This window comes from Trichechus manatus, unplaced genomic scaffold, assembly GCF_000243295.1.
Source record: "Trichechus manatus latirostris isolate Lorelei unplaced genomic scaffold, TriManLat1.0 scaffold00105, whole genome shotgun sequence".
Classification (NCBI taxonomy): Eukaryota; Metazoa; Chordata; class Mammalia; order Sirenia; family Trichechidae; genus Trichechus; species Trichechus manatus.
Window position 1 is genome coordinate 3,943,283 of NW_004444041.1, and position 18,828 is coordinate 3,962,110.

Here is an 18,828-nt window from a genome sequence, read left to right on the forward strand (position 1 = left end):
TATGACTAATGGCAATTTTATGTGCAATAGAACTAAATGTCACCTGGTTATATAATTCTGGGATTAGTAAGTCATGAAAACTATACTTTTCATGATTTAATATCCTAGTATCATCTTTTTTACTTAACCCTGGATCTTTTCTGGATAATATTTATGACTAAATGTTTCCTCAATTTTAACTTTTCTTCTTGATAAGAACAGTTTTAATGTATTTTGCAATCCTTTTACATGTCTCCCACTGTGTATCTGCTTTCTCCCATTGCTGCCAGCAAAAATCAATAAGTTAATTAACAACTTCCAACTATTGTAATTTTCTCTTTTCAGTACAATTCAGGGTCCCAAGGAGAGCTTCCTCTTTTCACAATAAGTTTTGGTAGTCTTCAAAGAGGCCCAGATGTATTTAACATGATTGTCATTACCAAAGTATTTATTCCAGTCATCTGGTGGTGAGTCTCACTTTCCTGACCACATTAGATCATAAAATAATGCACATTTTCCCTAAGAGTGTGCCACTTTATTACTGAAATATCCTCTGAGGCAGGTACACCTTTACTAACAAGCCATGGCAAAAGGCAGGTGCTAGAAGCTGTTAAATTTGTCTTTTGGAGAAGAAATTGCTTATGTGTTTACATGTGGATAATTGGGAATATCACACAGTACAAAGAATATGGTTCTCTTGTTGGCCTAGATCTTGTTGTTTGACACAGAAGGAAGATCATTTTCCTTCCACTTGCCTTTGTTGTATAATTCTAGGTTTGGAGGCATAGGGAAAGAGTGGATTGGATGTTCCTGTATGGAGAAAAATACACTTATAAATGTATAACATTATTAGACACAGATATACTAATATGATCCATTGCAATTTATTTTGACTTTACTTAGTCTCATCCCAAAATGTGTGTGTAAAAAGATTTAGGTAAGAGTGGGAACCTTTGATAGTACATGGCACAAAATGTTAGTAGCTTTGTCTGGATGGAAAGATTCTTTGTGGTATTTATTTCCCTATTTTTTTCAAATTTATTTGAAAATGAGCATGCGCTACTTTTAAACTCAGAATAATAAATTTAATTCCCTTTTGAAATCTATACATGTAAAATACAACATGAGAATAAGGTAAGGATATGTTAGCCTTAAATGCATGAATAATGTTCCCGCTGAAAACATTAAAAGAAAATGTCAGCTTTTTGGTTGCCCAATATGCCGGTGTTACAAAGATTGAGTTCTCTTTCCAAGTAAGAGGGAAGAGTAAGCATTAGTCACTAAATGGGCCCTGAATTAAAAGGAAGGTTACTGGTTTACGATCAAAAGAGCCAAGGGCTCCTGCACATCCCATTTCAAGTTTCAAGAGTTATTGACTTTTAATATGTAAAATAGTGTCTCCTCATCTTATCCATTGAAGAAAATTTGTGAAAAGGACTTAGCCAGCTCTGAGCCTATGTTAGCCTTGGCTAATTTTGACTACATTGTATGGACTATTCCATAAATTTATATGAATGAGAAAAAAATGGAAAAGCAAATGTGGACATTATAAAGACAAACACAATGCATAATCATCTTTTTTTTTTACTAAATTTCTCAAATATGGCTGAGAAAGACCCGTTAATTTTGAATATGTCCTCTGAAATTGAGAATTAAGTGTTATTAAAATTTTGCAAACATGAATTTATTTAAACTTGGAGTAGGAAAACAGAAAAACAATTTGTTTTAGAAGCATGCCTCTTCACAAATGCATAGAGACAAAAGTAGATTAGTTGTTTCCACTGGCTTTAGGGAGGAAGAAATGGGGAGGAAAAAAGAAGTCAGGGAGATTCCGGACTTTTCAATAATCAAAAAATAAAATCTTAAACTGGAGGAAAAGTAAAAGGAATCGTAGAAATTATGAGCAAATCTGAATTAAAGAACAAATCTTAATAACTATGGTTATTTTAAGCTAGTATAGGAATTTTAGGAACCCTGGTGTTGCAGTGGTTAAAGTTAAAGCTCTTGGCTGCTAACCGAAAGATTGGCAGTTTGAAACCACCAGCCACTGCATGCGAGAAAGACGTGGCACTCTGCTTCCGTAAAGATTTACAGCGCTGGCAGATCTACTACGTTCTAGAGGGTTGCTATGAGTTGGAATCGACTGGACAGCAGTGGGTTTGGGTTTTTGGGTTTTACAGGAATTTTACCTAGAATTTTTCTTACTCCTTTAAATATTTAAACACTATGGTAATGGCAATTTGCAGAAGTCTAGAACTGAGTTGATGTAAATATCAGTTGTTAGTTCAACTCATCCACTATACCTAATGACTTCAAATGAATGTTTCTGCCAGTTCAACGTGAAAATGTTCTAGTTTCTTTTCTGGATTCTGAAATTACTCCTCTATGATGCAGCTTCACAGCCATCTACATATACTCTGGAAATTATGAGATTTCAGTGTTTAATAATGAAAGCAAGTGAAGTTGGAAGAATTTAGCTATCAAGCTTAATTTAGCTATCAAGCTTACACTTACTTTTTTTTTTTACATAGTAAGAAAGCCAGATATATTAATCCAGTAAATCTCCTTTTAGCAAGCTATTCTTGTTACTCTTTCATCCTTTTTACTATCTCAGTGTGGTCAAATTAAAAACATTTTCAAATTTGTACATATATGTATATATAATATCTTTTAAGAGTTTTATGAAAACTGTAAAGTATACCATAGTCTCTTAAAATGGTTCTAAGTTTAGACTTAGAGATTTTATAAGTGAGACTTGTTTGTTGTGTTGTTGTGGGTGGTGATGATGATGCTAATGAAAAAATTAGCTCATACTAATGACTTCATTTAATCATTTTCCTCTAGGTCCTTAGCAACTATAATTCCATAGGTATGGTCTATTGATAGCTGAATCCTTAGAAATGCCACATAGGTTAACTCTAGTTCATCTAGCTTAGTGCTGTTTATCTGAGGATGGTGTCAGTAATAGTTGAAAAAAAATATGATTACTGTTATCTCTACTGTATCAACCATGAATGTTAAGTGGGGATCTGTGTTTTTTAAAATCCATCATTTCTGAATAGACTTAAATTTTATTTTCTTATATTTCTACTTTGATTTACTTCTCTGAGTTATGAAGTGCATATGTTTACTTAATTGTGTATCTACTTTTTTTTTTTCCTTAAAATTGAGACTTCACAACCTTGGTTTTAGAGTTTTTAATTCAATTTTGCTATATCTAAAAATTTTGTAAGTTTTAGTTTATCTAGTTGAAGGCACTGTAATTTGAAAGAGAAGGTCATTTCTCTGGAAAGAAAGCCAACTATGTAGCTCTAAAGGTTTAATGGTGTTTAAAACAATTTTAACAACCTCATAAAGAACATTCTAGTACCACTGATCACAACTGAAAGATACAGATACATTTTAATGACTCAGCAGGGTCCACTTGAAATTGAAAGCTCATTTTAAAATTGTAGTAAAAAAGAGGTAAAAACATCTAAGTAACCTTATCAAAAAGCTGTGAATAGTTCTTTCTATGAACAGTGATCATCTGTATCCCTGCCTACTAATTCAGGTCATTAAAATGCTTTAAAAAGTATTTAATTTTTTTCCCCTTGTAGAAATCTCTTTAGTGAGTCATTATGTGCCCTGAATAGGCCTTCTTCTTTTTAGAGTTCCACTTGCCTTATCTTTGTGGTCTTTGGAAATGTGCTTGGTTTTCACAGGACTTCCCTACCACCGCCTGATTGGACAAAGCCTTTGTCCGGGGACCACATCTTACTCACATGCCAACATGTGAAAAAGTTAGGCTCAGAGTTGGCCCTAATTCCTGTTTCTTGCAAAATAAAGAAAATAATCATTTAACCCTGTAGTTTTCAATGTCAGGGATTTTCAGAGAAGGAGATTCTCTGAAATTTGTGGAATTCCCTGGTCTTCCTGGGTTCTTCTTTTCAAAGCAGAGTCTTTTCAAATTTGTCTTCCTCAATGAAAAATTCATATGCCAAATAATCTTATGCAGATGAACACAAGAGCTAAAGAAATTGAAAGCTACTTTATATAAAAAGTAAAGAAAAATCGTATATAATTATTTTATTTCCAAAAACTAAATCTTTAAGTCATACTTTCTGCCTTATCAAACTTGATGAAAAGTTTGGAAAGAGCAGTTGACTTTTTTGTTGTGAGTTACATTTGTAAAATTTAAACCTATTTGAAACTTATAAATCCCTTTCAGACTGCTTAGGTTCAAATCCCTGCCCTGCTACTTAATAGCTGTGGGGCTTTGGGAACATCATTTAAGCTCTCTGTGCCTCAGTTTCTTTATCTAGAAACAACTATAGTATCTGTTTCATTGTGTTTTTGTGAAGATTAAATGAGAGACTGGTACATAGATGGATAGATAGCTGCCATCAAGTCAACTCCGACTTGACTCATGGCAACAGAAGATAATATTGCTTGGTCCTGCATCATATTCGTAATTGCCAGCATGTTCAAGTCCATTATTGCTGCTGTTGTGCTGATCCATCTCACCAAGGGTCTTCCTCACCCTAGTTGGCCCTCTACTTCAACAAATATGATGTCTTTCTCCAGCAATTGATCCCTCCTGATGATGTGTCCAAAGCAAGCAAGTTGGGCAATGTTCTGTTGTGATCCATCAGATTTCCATTGTATTGCTCAAAAAATGTTATTATCAACATCATCATCAATTTCTCCCAGTATCATCAGTATACATGGGTATTTGTTTACCTAGTAAGGGAGCATACCCAGTTAGAGAATAGAGTTACAAACTGTCATGCATTTCCTATGTAAACCACAAATTAACTCGTCTTTTGAAACTATGGAGAAATAATTGCTTCAAATTTAATTGATTCCAGATATTTATGAAGGGACTCTTTTTTAGGATCTCAATATTAAATAAATGAGGAGTGAGAAACATATTAAATATCAGAAGAAAATGAACTTGGAATCAGTATACCTCGTCAGGAGTCCTTAGGTAGTACAAACAGTTAAGGCACTTGGCTGCCAACCTAAAGGCTGGCTTTTTGAGTTCACCCAGAGGCACCTAAGAAAAAAGGCTTAGTGATCTACTTCCAAAAAATCAGCCATTGAAAACCCTATGGAGCACAGTTCTACTCTGAAACACATGGGGTTGCCATGATTTGGAATCTACTCCATGGCAGCTCATTTTTGTTTTCTGTTGTTTTTTTTAATACATAGTCAATTTGCTTTCATTCTGAGATAGTGGACCATAGGACCATAGGCTGTGTAAGAGTTTGTTCCTCTAGGACACTGTATGTCTGATACTAGTATTTCCCTTTTATTTTAAAGGTTCGTTGGGGTGATAAAGGATCTACTGAGGAAGGTGCAAGGCTAGAAAAAGCCAAAAATGCTGTGGTGACTATTCCTGAAGAAACAGAGGAACCCATCAGGCCTAGACCACCAAAGCCCAAACCCACATACCAGCCTCCTCAGACAAAGTGGTACACGCCAATTAAGGTAATTTCATGCAGTTGAGCATAAACCTTCTAGAAACTGTAGCTTTTTTAGGTCTCCTCCTCCAACTATTTGAAGGAGGACTAAATAATTGACTGAGATGGGTAGGTAATTGAAGAATTTATTTAGAAGTTTAGGACCATACTTAAATCAATGAGTCATTTTAGATGAGGAATTGTCTTAATTGATATTTGTTATTCATGATTTAGTGAGTTCACCATGGTCTTTATCATCTAATAATTATATAATAATGTGATTATTAGTTGACTAAGATAATATAAAAAATAATTTATTACATTAAAACATTTAATATAATAGTTAAAATATTTATTTTTATTCAGGAAGGAAGAAAAAATATCCATCATTTCACAATGCAATGAATATATTCTCCCAGTTTTCAAAAGAATATTCTATATAGTGGAGATCATATTCTATATAGAACTCCTTTATTCTACTTTTTCACATATTGAATTTATAAATAAGCATTTACCCATGTTACTATAAACTCCTAGTTATCCTCACTTTTAATGGATGCATGATATAAATTGTGTGGCTATACATAATTAACTTATTTTTGGATGTATAATTTCCAGTATCAAACCTGTTATAAGTAACACTGCAATGAATATCTTTTTGTAGGTATTTTAGCTTTTTATTAAAAAATGACATATTAACTCTCATTTCATAAGGTATTTGAGGCAGCTTAACTATAAATAAAATTTATTACATAAATACAAAAGTATACACCTACTCTTCATTTATTGACTACCATGTTATCCGAAATTTCGCATTTATGACAATAGTAAAAAATCTACTATCTGTTTTGCGCATTAATAGCGTACATCTGGCAATAACAAATGCCAAGGTGTAAGGTGAGAGTAATGCTGGCTGTAATGTTAAAGTTATGTGTCACCTTGGCTGGGCCATGATTCTCAGTGGTTTGGCAGTTATGTAATGATGTAACTTGGCAATTATGTAATGATGTAGTCATCCTCTATTTTGTGATGTGATGTCATATGGTCATCCTCCCTTTGCACATAACGCCGATTTTCACATAATGCCCTAGTTTTGGAACCTAACCATGTCAATAAGTGAGGAGGGGGTGTAACAGTGTTACCATAGCAAAGTGGAAAACATGATATCAGTTACAAGATTCATAGCTATATGAGATAAAAATATACTTCAAAGTTGTTTCTATGAGGCAGAAATTTTCCTGGAACACAGGAGACCCGGATCTGGAGACCTATGACAGTGAATCTCTTCTCTAACAATCTTTTCACATTACATATAACAGCAAATTTTATACCTCAATGTAGAGCACTGGCAACATGCCAAAGCACAATTTTAAAAACAAAACAAAACAATTTTACAGGGAGCCAAAATAAGTGCGGTATAAGACAACAAGCCTCTAATTTACCTGATCCAAGAATAATACTTAGAATATAAAGAAACAGATGAACTAAGTAAACATCCATAACTATGATTTTTTGAAAGAAGACTTTGGGTAAGGTTTGGATACCAGAAAGTCAAGACTGTAGTATAGTAGTTGCATATTGGTTTTTTTTTTCTTTTATAGACTATATTCAAAGAAATGGAATTACAGAACCCAAGAGACATGGACATTTTTAAAGCACTTGATAGATATCACCAAATTGCTTCCTAAAAGTGTTGAATCAATTTTCATTCTCACTGGAGGTGTTTGAGAGTACCTGTTTCACATCACCTCTTATCAACTCAATTTTGGGACAATTTCTTAAACAGAAAAAAAATTACTAGCAAGGGGAAAAAAAGATTCACAGAGACAAATTCAAAATTAAAAAAAGGTGGAAAAATAAGATAGAATAAAAATAAGATTTGATCAAATAGCGGACATTCATTTTACATTCAGACAACAAAATACTTTCTTGACAATAAGAACCTCCAAGTATTTATTTGTTTATCATAGTTTAATTTAAAAAAGGACAAAGAGAGAGAATAAGACTTCACTTTCTTCATTTCCATTCTTCATTTATTCAGTAAACAGAAGTTGAATACATTCCCTGGGAATTTACAAGACACCTTTCTCTTTAGGGGCGTCTTGATGCACTCTGGGCTTTGTTGCGGCGACAGTACGACCGTGTCTCCTTGATGCGACCTCAGGAAGGAGATGAGGTTTGTATGTGGGCATGTGCTGGGAAAAAAAATGAGTCTTGGTCAATATACTGAAATGGTGAAATAATAATAAACAATAAAAAAGCTCTTATTACACTTGAGGAAGGAACTACTTTTGTCTACTCAAATTTCTATTACATAGGGTGCTTACTAAATTATTATCTTTTGTTGGAATGCATCCTCAAGTTGTAGTTCAACACCAGTCCTTTTTCAAGTAATACATACCAGTTATGGTCATGTGTACTCATACTTTAATAAGCACACTCATTGCTTCAACCTTTGACTTAGAAGACATTACATTCTGAGGTCTTACCCAGTCAGAAGGACAGACTAGAAATTAGTAGCTGAAAGTCTTTCTCTAGTATTTACTAGCAATGAGGCCTAAGGAAAATGCCTCAAAACCTCAGTTTCCTTAGGTATAAGTATGTATTTCCCTGTCTCTAATAGTTGCTGTAATCTAATTTTCTGACTATATGAAAGTTTTTTCGAAGTTACAAAGAATTAGAGAAGTCTGTGATGGTGATATGTGTATATGTATATATATGTATGTATTTTACCCCCACCAAGGAAACTTATTTGAGGCTTGTCTGTTTTTAATTTCCATAATGTATTAGCACTATTTCCTATTGTACCAATCTAAGAAAAAAATGTTTTAAATCTTTTCTTACGTATCAATGGCTAGTTTTGGTTGAGAGACACAATACTGTTTGTAATATTAGGATTATTTCATTGAGTCAACATGATCATCATTCTGTTCTAACAAGAGAGTAAAGTTCATTATTCAACTTAAGAGGTCTTTATGTTCATTCAAGTCTGATAGGCTGTTTTTTAAAGGTTGAAATAATTGATAAAATTTATCTTATTGTAACAAGCTAAGTTATTTAATATTATAAAGTTCTAATTTGGTGATTAAAACACTAAAGGGTCTACATCCTAAAATTGTATTTCTATGAGATGGAGGGAATTTTAATAACCTCTGAGTTCAACTTTTAGGAAATCCAATTTAAGAACATCTTCCTGGAATATTCCCAACAGATCATCATTTACCCTCTTTTAGGACCAAAAGTAGAGACAATCAACTGGCTTATGAAGCAGCCTCTCTCATTACCAGACCACTGTGGTTAACAGAAAGTTCTTATGTTTAAATTTGTCTCTCTGTTTAAATTCATGCGTGATCTGGAGTTCTGTTTCTGGAACACATGTAACAAATCTACTTCCTCTTCAGCATGCTTGACCTTCACTTCACGTATTTTAAAATTGTTTTCCCGTATCATTTTAGGTTTATTTTCCTCCTCAGGTTAGATATTAGTTCATTTGTTCAATCATTTTCACCTTATTAAGTACTGGATGGTGCTAGCATTGAAGATGCAGTAGCTAGCAAAAGCAGACATTGGTTTCTGCCTTCATGACAATACTTTATATATATTTTTTAACTATCATGATTCAGCGTTAATGTTTAGCTTATCATCATTTCTACTAATTTTGATTCAATTCAATAATTTTTTGATGATAAATGCACACAAGTAATGGCATCAAGTACTACTGAGGGGTGGATACAAACAGTAGCACTTGCTCTTAAGAAGCTTAAAATGTGTTTGGGAAACAAGACATATACATAAATGATATTTATTCTGGAATGTGATCTGGGCTGTATTAGAATTAAGTGTCACGTACTCCTAAGTGTATAGAGGAAGAGAGGTTAACTCTCTCTCGAGGAATTAGGGAAAGCCACTTCAAAAAGACAGGCATTCTATCTGTACCTTTGAAAATGGATAGGACTTCAGTAGCTGGCGTTAGATGGAATGAGCATTTCCATAGAAGAAGCATCATGAGAAGAGTCACAGAAGCAGCCGATTGCTAGATAATCTTAGGGTGGAGGGGAGGGCAGAGAAGAATTAAAATCAGAAAGGTAGATTGGGAATAGAGGATATCTTTGTGTTTGGATAATTTGATCTGTTGGTTTACTTTTAATGATGCGTTATACTCGTTCATTTATTCAACAAATATTTACCTAATGCCTAACATGTTTTAGGCACTTTCTTAGACAACAAGAAAATTTAACATTGTTTTTATAGTACTAGAATATTCCACATGTTCTGTGAGCAGTTCAATCATTATTTTTCCATGATTCAAGAATAATTTCTTCCACTATTTTGGCCAAACTTTCTTTTGCTGTTTAGTAAGTTGGTTATACTTTTGACTTATATCGTTGTAAAGCCTTTTGTTCTAACTCTTGAGGTCAAATTGTTTGAAAATTCAGAGTTTTTCAGATAGTAGAATGTGATATAGTCCATATGTCATATATTATGTAAAGCAGCATCTTATAGTCACATCATTCAGACATTTTGCTACAGCAATATTAATTATTACAAGTGGATATATAGAGACTATAAATAGTCTTAAGTTAATTCAGGTTAGATGTTGCTTCCAAATGAATTCTGGTTCCAAACTTAGGACAGAACTTTCAGTTTTCAAAGATTTTGGATTTTAGATATATAGATAAAAGACAGTAAACCTTTATTGTGTGTGATTAAAACCCCAATTTTTCCACTTTACCCCTATGCTATTTATGGTTTTGTTTTTTGTTTTTACTTAAATGCAGGTCTTTACGTTAAGCTTAGTAAATGCCAGCTATTGGATCAAGTAATTGATTTTTTCCCATCAAATATATATCTAATTCTATGTGTGCCTGATGCAATCTGACTTAATCTTTCATCATAATACCTATTCTTTTTAGTTTAGCTGCTTTCAACATTTTGCCACCTGCAAATTGTTGTCAACTTATTTCAAGCCACTGTTAAAAACTCAGTATGGCACTCCATGAGAAGCTTTCCCCACAGGTCAACACTCCACAGTTAAGTGACACTGCTGTGATAAAGCTAGGAACCCACCCAACAGCACAACCTCACTTTACCATCTTACTCACAAGAATATTTAATAAATTTTTACTAAATTCACTGCTAAAATTAAGGTATAATATATATTTATGTATTCTTCCATCTGACCAGACCAACCATGCAATATTTTTTGATCAGGAAAATCAGGTACCTATGACATGATTTGCACTTTTGCACCTATGTTTCTTCCTAGTGCTCCTTGCACTTTTATAAAATATTTAATATTTTTTAGACTGGGGTTTGGTGTCAAGTCTATATTTATCAGCATATAGCCTCTTCCCTTTAGACAACTTGAGAAATCTTTGGCACTCTTTTTATTTTCCAGCTTTCCATTTTGCATGTTTCCACGAAGATTATTATGAATATTTGGGTTTCTGTCAGCCTACATTACCAACTAGGTCTTGCTTATTTGGTCAAACTAATTCCAGTGTAAACTCTATCTGCCATACATACATAACTGTAACACGTATTTCCCAAAGATTAAGTAATAGAATTATGCACCAAGATTTATTCCAATATATTAATAGAATTAGCTTTCCATGCTTTATTAAGGCAACTGAAGGGTACTAACAGTTCTTTCTGTTACTATTCTGGTTGCACTGCCTCTAGAATGCTTTATTCCTTTTTCCTTCCTCCCTTTCCTCTCTTCCGTATATATATATATATATATATATGTAAATTTCATATATATTTGCTTGAAGAAAGGGGAAAATGAATTTACCTCAGCGTGTGTGTGTGTGTGTGTGTGTGTTTAGTTTTCAAGGTGTAAACAAGCAAACAAAAAACCAAACCTACTGCCATTGAGTCAATTCCAACTCATAGCGACCCTATAGGACAGAGTAGAGCTGCCCCATGGGGTTTCCAAGGAGCGGCTGGTAGATTTGAACTTCCGACCTTTTGGTTAGCAGCCGTAGCTCTTAACCACTGCACCACCAGGTTTCCTTTCATGGTATACCAGAGCATAAAGTCACTGGATGAGAAAAATTAGTCCTGGAGTACTCTTGGTAGCTTTGGATCACCACAGTCCCCTGTGATTGGATTCTGAAAAGTTGTTGGTTGCTGTCGAGTTGATTCCAACTCATGGCTACACCGTAAAGAAGGCTAAAATGTGGTGTTTTACATCTTTACTCCCCTCAAACCAATCAAATACTTGATTAAACTAAGTTAAACAGTTTAAATTAAGTCAAAGATTTAACTTACAAAAATTTTCATATATTTACATTAGAGATGTTGTCTTAGTTATTTAATGCTGCTAAAACAGAAATACTACAAGTGGGTGGCTTTAACAAGCAGAAGTTTATTTTCTCACAGTTTAGGAGGCTAGAAGTCTGAATTCAGGGTGCCAGCTCTAGGGGAAGGTAGCCTCTATCAGCTCTGGAGGAAGGTCTTTGTCTCTTTCGAGCTATGTTTTTGGGTGACCTTCATGTGGCTTGGCATCTCTCTTCCCCCATCTCTGCTTGCTCACTTGCTTGTTTATTTTATATTTCAAAAGAGATTCACATAAGACATACCCTACAGTAATACTGTCTCATTAATGTAACAAAGAAATCTTTTCCCAAATGGGATTACAGTATAACCACAGGTATACTGCTGCCATTGAGTAGATTCTGACTTATAGTGACCCTATAGGACAGAGTAGAACTGCCCCACAGGGTTTCCAAGGAGTGGCTGGTGGATTCGAACTGCCATCCTTTTGGTTAGCAGCCAAGCTCTTAACCACTGTGTGCCCTCAGGGCTCCAAGCACAGGTATAAGGGTTAGGATTTACAACCCATGCTTTTGGAGGATACAATTCAATCCATAACAGACGCTCATTTTCCTTTGAGGCAGTTTAATTTATCTCTTTTATTTCAAGAAATCTATTTTTGCTATTGAATTTTCTCATTACGTTTTAGGAAATTTGTTAGTAGTATTATATCAGCTTAGGTTAGAGACGTTGATTCTTTCTAAAAAGATTTGTCTATGCGTAGCAAATAATTCATTAGAACAAATGTTACTGTCTACTCAAGGCCAATTCTTTTTAAAGAAACTTTTGTATCAGTATGTAAATTGATAAATGCGTTTTGCAAACATTTTTCTACTTTCTTTGCTCATAAACGTATGTGTGTATATACATGTATATATTTACTGATGGTTATGCTTCTTATGATATATTTGCATAATGGTACAGAAGGTGTGTGTGTATGTGTGCATGCATAGGTACATGTGATTATAAAGAAATTTGTACACTGTAGAAATTAAGAATAATTTTGGAAAATTTTTCTAGTCGTTTAAAATGGATGTTTATTCTATATTGTCAAGAAATAAATGGGAATGTTTTCTCATACCTGAATTTTAAAGGACGTAATAGGCACGGTCTTTCTTAAAAAAAAGACGGTACAAACTTTATGCTGCTTGAGAGACAATAAGTCACAATGACTCTCAGATTGTGGCTGATGGTTCCAAAATATATTCTGCCTAGCCAACAGCATGTTTTCTACCTTAGAAAACAATCTTGCCATTTATTTATAAATTGTTTACTGCAGACTCAGCCTCTTAAGAGCTTAGTTTAATAAACAAATCAGCGTACATATACCTAAATCCGGAGTCACGCACATTACTCTGCAATCCCGTCACGCTGAATTTCAAGCCAAACGCTCTCCTTTTGTAGCTCAGAGGCCGCACCGTGCTCATTTGCAGAAGAATCCACTGCAGAATTGAAGTCCTTGATCAAGTAATTGAAGTTCAGGCATAAAGTATCAAAGACACGCGAGAACGCTCTCTCTTTGTCCCTCGCTCTCGCTACCTTTCCGCGCCGCCAGCTCCTGCCGAGGTGGCCCGGTCGGCGGGCTGCACACAGACCAGGCACCGCCTTTGATTGCGGCTGGAACTCCTTTGAGTCATGAATGTTTCAGCGCACGGCGCGCGAGGTTAGAGCCGCGCGTCCAGGTGTAAGCTAGCAGGTTGTCGCCAACATCTGTTTGCAGCAGCGGCAGTGGCCTCCCCAGACCGCAGTGAGTGGCCGGATTGTCAGCGGAGGTAGTTGAGAGCGGCAGAACCGTTTTGGTCTCACATTCACTGCCTGGAGGCCCGAAACACCAAAGGTAGGAGTAGGGGTGGACACAGCTGCGCTCTCAAACTTGCCTTAGGCATAAATAGAGATCTAATGTAGTTTGACTCCGTTGCGGTGGGGAGACGAGGACTGAAAGCTACTTCAGAGACAACTTAACGCTGCAACATCTGCCGCCAGGTTTCCAGGGAGTGACAGGGGACAGCAGGTACAGATCGAAGCCTCCACATAAACAATCCACATTAAACCATGGACTCTTTTGAAGGGCTTCCATCAGACATGGCAGAGTCTGCAGCAGGAGTTTGTTTGGTTTTCAAAGCAGTGTTTTGTTTTTGCAATAACAAGGTAATTTATAAATGATGCATAACCATGCGTTCTCCTTTTTATTTGAAAAGAGAGTGTTAGAGAAACAGAAAGGCAAAGGAAGAAGAAAGCATGGCACTAGTGTTGGAGTTGTTCCACAAACCAATTAAATCTCCAAGGAGCTTCTTGGCTGTAATCGAGGTTATGTTAACCTTCAGACCACAGTTTCACATTCACCAATAAGCAGGCATAAATGTATATACTTCAAGGGAAGATTCCTAGTAACATCTGCAAAGTACATCACTGTTTGTTTTGAAACATACAGGGTTTCTTATAACACGGAGGTGAGATTATATCTTTTCAGATGCACATAATCTTTTTTAGGAAAGCAAAATTTAGAAAATTGTGTTGGTTTTAATTTGCTGCCTGTTTATAGATGCTTCAGACCAATAGTTGTATACTTAAAAAAACATAAATCAAAAAAGTAAAAATTACAAGTTAAAGCAACCATTTTTCTTTTGTTGGGATTCCCCCCATCACCACCTGGTTTCTGGCAGAAAAAAAAATCAAGAATTTGTTGCTTTTTCACTGGGAGTATTGCAAAAACTCATAATTGTGCACACATGTATATGACATAATCAAAAACCCAAAACCAAACCCACTGCTATCGAGTAGATTCCGACTCATAGTGACCCTATATGGTTTCCAATGAGCGGCTTGGTGGATTCGAACTGCCAACCTTTTGGTTAGCAGCCATGTTCTTAACCACTGTGCCACCAGGGCTCCCGTATGACTTAATAGAATAGGTTAGATAAAATATTGACCTGATATGTAAGAGCTCCAGGGTATTGTAACGTAATAAAGATACTATGATAATGTAAATTATTATCATTCATAAAATTTAGACTCCCTTATCCGACGAAATAGCTGCACAACCACTTTGAGATACTGGCAAGATGCTGACTCAAAGGTATCCTTTGGAATGGTGGTAGCAAGGGAGCAGTGGCCTGGGGAGAGATGCTAGTGTGTGGCAAAGTTTTCATCAGTCAGTGGCGTGATAAACAACGTAAGTACACAGTGAGTTTTCAATTATGCTAAATGTGTTATGTTGAGAGGACTTTTGTTAATTGTGCAGATATAATTTTCAATTTTTGAAACTATTGATGGCAAAAAAAAAAAAAAAAAAAACAACCCATCGCCATCTGTCAATTTTGACTCATAGCAACCCTATAGGACAGAGTAGAACTGCCCCATAGGGTTTCCAAGGAGCGGCTGGTGGATTTGAACTACTGACCTTTTGTTAGAAGCTGAGCTCATAACCACTGTGCCACCAGGGCTCCACAATTAAAGATAGCTACTTAAAAAAAAAGTCCATTCTTGACAGAACTCAAATACCAACATTTTGGTATTTTTCTCTCCTCTTTTCATTTTCAATGCTTGGAATTATGCCGTTAATGACTGCATTCTTAAAACTCATTTTTTAGGTTTTAAATACTTATATTTTAGTTATATGTATATTTAAATTAGATATTGTAATCTTTAAATATCTAAATACTTTGTGTCATATATGTGAACTCTGTAATAGATTTTAGAGATTGTGATAAAACCCTTTTGTGTAGCCTGAGTAAAGCCTATTGTACACAACGTGCTCCCGGTACTTTCAAACTTTTCCTTTTTTTATACTAAAATGAAAGAGTAGAGAAAAATATCAAAGTTTTGTAAAATGGTAAATTGATTGTTTACCTTCTATTTCTGTAAGATCTGAAATTTGATATGATCCTTTAGGCCAATTATTATGTGACAATGCTGGGAAAATATACCATTACACTCTGTTAACCTTTATTTTACTGCTAGTAGCTTGCTTTCTTATTATCTCGTCTTGGTGTTTTAGGGCTTTCTTAAAATACCATCATATTGTGTTTAAATTGGTAGAAGTATTTACCTTTTTTTAATACATATCTGAGTGATAAAAATTTTTCTAAAACAACCTACATATGAGTGTGTCATTATTAGTACAGTCTCACTGACTGATTTATGAGTGTGTGTGCATATTTATGAAAGTATGTTGTATATGTGTGTGTGTGTGTGTGTATATATACATATAAAATGATGTAGGAGCCCTAGTGGCACAGTGGTTGAGAGCTACCATCTACTCCTTGGAAACCCTATGGGGCAGTTCTGCTCTGTCCTGTAGGGTCACTAGGAGTAGGAATCGAATCAGTGGGGAATGAAATTGTTTTTTTTTTTTGTTTTCATACGTGTGTGTGTATATGTATATGGAGCCCTGGGGGCACAATGATTAAGAGCTAGTCTCCTAACCAAAAGGTCAGCAGTTCAAATCTACCAGCCACTCCTCGGAAACCCTGTGGTTTTGGTTATGGTTGCATATGTGCATTAGAGTATAGTGTTTCTTAAGAGCTATGTCATTTTGACTTTCTAGAGTTTAAAAGTTTCTGTTATCATGACTTATGCTTTTACCTTTATGACTTTTTCCTTCCACCTGAGATAATTAAGACATTAGAACAATTCTGAAATGTGGCAAATATGAATTATTATTTATAAAGATATGGTTGAGGATGCTGATATAGAAACGTGTTGTTTATATGGAGCTAACATTTATCATTTTTGTGTGGTGATTTATTTTTAATTTATAATAAATCTGTATTGAATATTTTCTAAGTTATATAAGCATGACACAATTATTTCCCTTTAGGTTGAATTCTGAATAGAAGAAGGTTTGTAATTTTTATTAATCCACTTTTTATCAGGATGTGTTTGTTTCCTTGTTGGCAGTTGCATTTTTTTTCTAGAACAGATTTGATCTTTGTTTGTTATATATTTGATCCAAGAAAAGTTTTCAGTGGTTGAAGTTCTTGTGATCTGTATTTGTCCCAACCAAATCATACATTATAATGTCAAACACTCACATAGTTATCTGCTGTGCAGGCCTACATGTGGCTTACGCTGGCTCTTCCCAACAAATAGTGAGAAGAGAGCTGACAATTTAATTCAGTTTCTACTCTCCAGAAGAGGTATGATGGCTTTAACTGTTCTCCCAGTGCAGATTTATGAACTAGTCCTATGTTCTTAACTAGATTAGTGTCTCTTCCATTAACTGCTTAAAGTAGGACAGCTGTCTGAGAGGTTGGTTGTAAATTTGCTAATGTCTGCTTTGTTAATCCCAGATACAAAACGCCGAAGATAACAGGATCAAAGTTTCAGGACCTAAAGTTTTAACAGCTTGAAATGAGCAAGGAAGGGTCAGTGGAGTGAGAATTGAAGAGATGTGAGAAAGTATTACGTTGAGGGGAAGGGGATGACTTCTGTTATTAATCTTAATTAATTGCCAAAAGTTTTATATCTGAATTACTAATAATGAAGTTAAGTCCTTAATACACTGTTCATGCTTCCACATCAGATGCTCTTTTATGAGATAAGAGGTTTAGGAGGGAGAGGAGAGAGAGAGAAAGTATGTGTGTGTGTATCTTACATAAATATTTTCATTTACATCCTTCAAACATTTCTCTGGGTTAATATTCAGTCCTTCACCTTTTGACAGTTAATGTAGGGCAGTTAGGAATGATAGACAAATAACAATAAATCCAAATAAAATCCCTAGGTATACCTACAGCAGTAAATCTGAATAATATTACTTTCATGTTTGCCTGCATACAAAATACTTCACTGAAGGGGAAATGTCTGACTATGAGGTGAAATCGGAAGAGGGAAGTTCAGGAGTTAGAATGAGCAAAAGAAGGGAAGAAACGGGAAAAAGACATAAAGGATAGGGAAGAGATACTATTTCTCTTAGAAACTTGCAGGTGATGGGAACGTTTTTATTTAAATAACAAATTAAAAATTATGGGTGCCTAAATTTGTCTAGTCTGCTATTTTAGCCCCAATCACTTGGAGTTAAATAGATTGAACCATGAAATGACTAATGACTAAGCAGCTTTTTCTTAAAACCTCTTTTTTTTTTCCTCCCCTGTGTCTGGTTCATTCATTTGGCAGGCCCCTTCATGATTAAATCTATCTTACTATTTTGTAATACTTTTCAACGTGAAATAGCAACTAACTATATATTAATTATGAATATTTAGTCTACTGAAAAATGTCTTGTAATTCTTCAAGGGGAAATCTTTAAGAAATAGGTAAGGCTCAAAACTTGAGAAACATGAGTTTAGGATTATATCTCATACTGTCTATACATTTGGACAAAATTAAAAGAAAAGGTCTCCTATTAAAACACACAGCCCACTAAATTCGGTTTTTACATGCATATCTTACTTTGAATGACTGTGAATTGAATTTCAGTAGCAAGATATAGTGAGTGGCTTGGATATTGTTAAATTGTTTACAAATTTAAAATCACAAGTTTGTTTTGAGATACATTATATTTTTATATTTCTTCTTTGCAGCAGCATTTTCTTCCTTTTACCATTCACTTTAAACACAAACAGGAAGAACAAAAATGAAATAGTGTTTATTTATTTGTATTTATTTTTGTACATAGTAACTTATTGGAGAGACAGTGTAAAAATCTGCAATTGTCAACTTTTTAGATTTTAATTTATAAGCAGTGGAGAGCGATTAAAGGTTTTGAGCTGGGGAGTAAGATGCTCCAGAAGAAATTATAGTTAGGTTCTTGGAAGGTTCACAAATAAATTTGAGATAAAAGTTCCAATGATATGTGTTCTGTATATCTTAGCCCTGTATCATTGTTTCTTTCAAACTTTGTATGTAGTCCTTCATTTTGGATTAAGAAAGGAATCATATAAAAATTATGACATAGCGGATCTGGTGGATTATCAAATGGTCAGGACATTTATCAAATAAAAGAACACTTTTTTCCAATAGAAATTCCTTTTTTAACACAAACATTAACTAAAAAGGCATCAGTGACTCATGAGTATATATATATGTATATATATATATGTATATATACGTATATATGTATATATATGTATATATGTATATATAT

General features: G+C 34.6%; 1 protein-coding gene across 3 annotated transcripts in view; it reads left to right on the top strand.

Moving 5' to 3' along the window:
- Positions 1-18,828, top strand: part of ANTXR2 (ANTXR cell adhesion molecule 2) — a 173,867-nt gene that overhangs the window by 99,966 nt on the left and 55,073 nt on the right. For 2 of the 3 annotated variants that reach the window (XM_023737605.1, XM_023737603.1), the window contains 2 exons: positions 5,284-5,451; positions 7,519-11,196. In XM_023737605.1, coding sequence (XP_023593373.1) covers positions 5,284-5,451; positions 7,519-7,653 — 303 coding nt within the window. In that variant the 3' untranslated portion in view covers positions 7,654-11,196. Of the gene's footprint in view, positions 1-5,283; positions 5,452-7,518; positions 11,197-18,828 lie in introns of those variants that run through there. The other variant, XM_004383113.2, reaches the window with a different exon arrangement.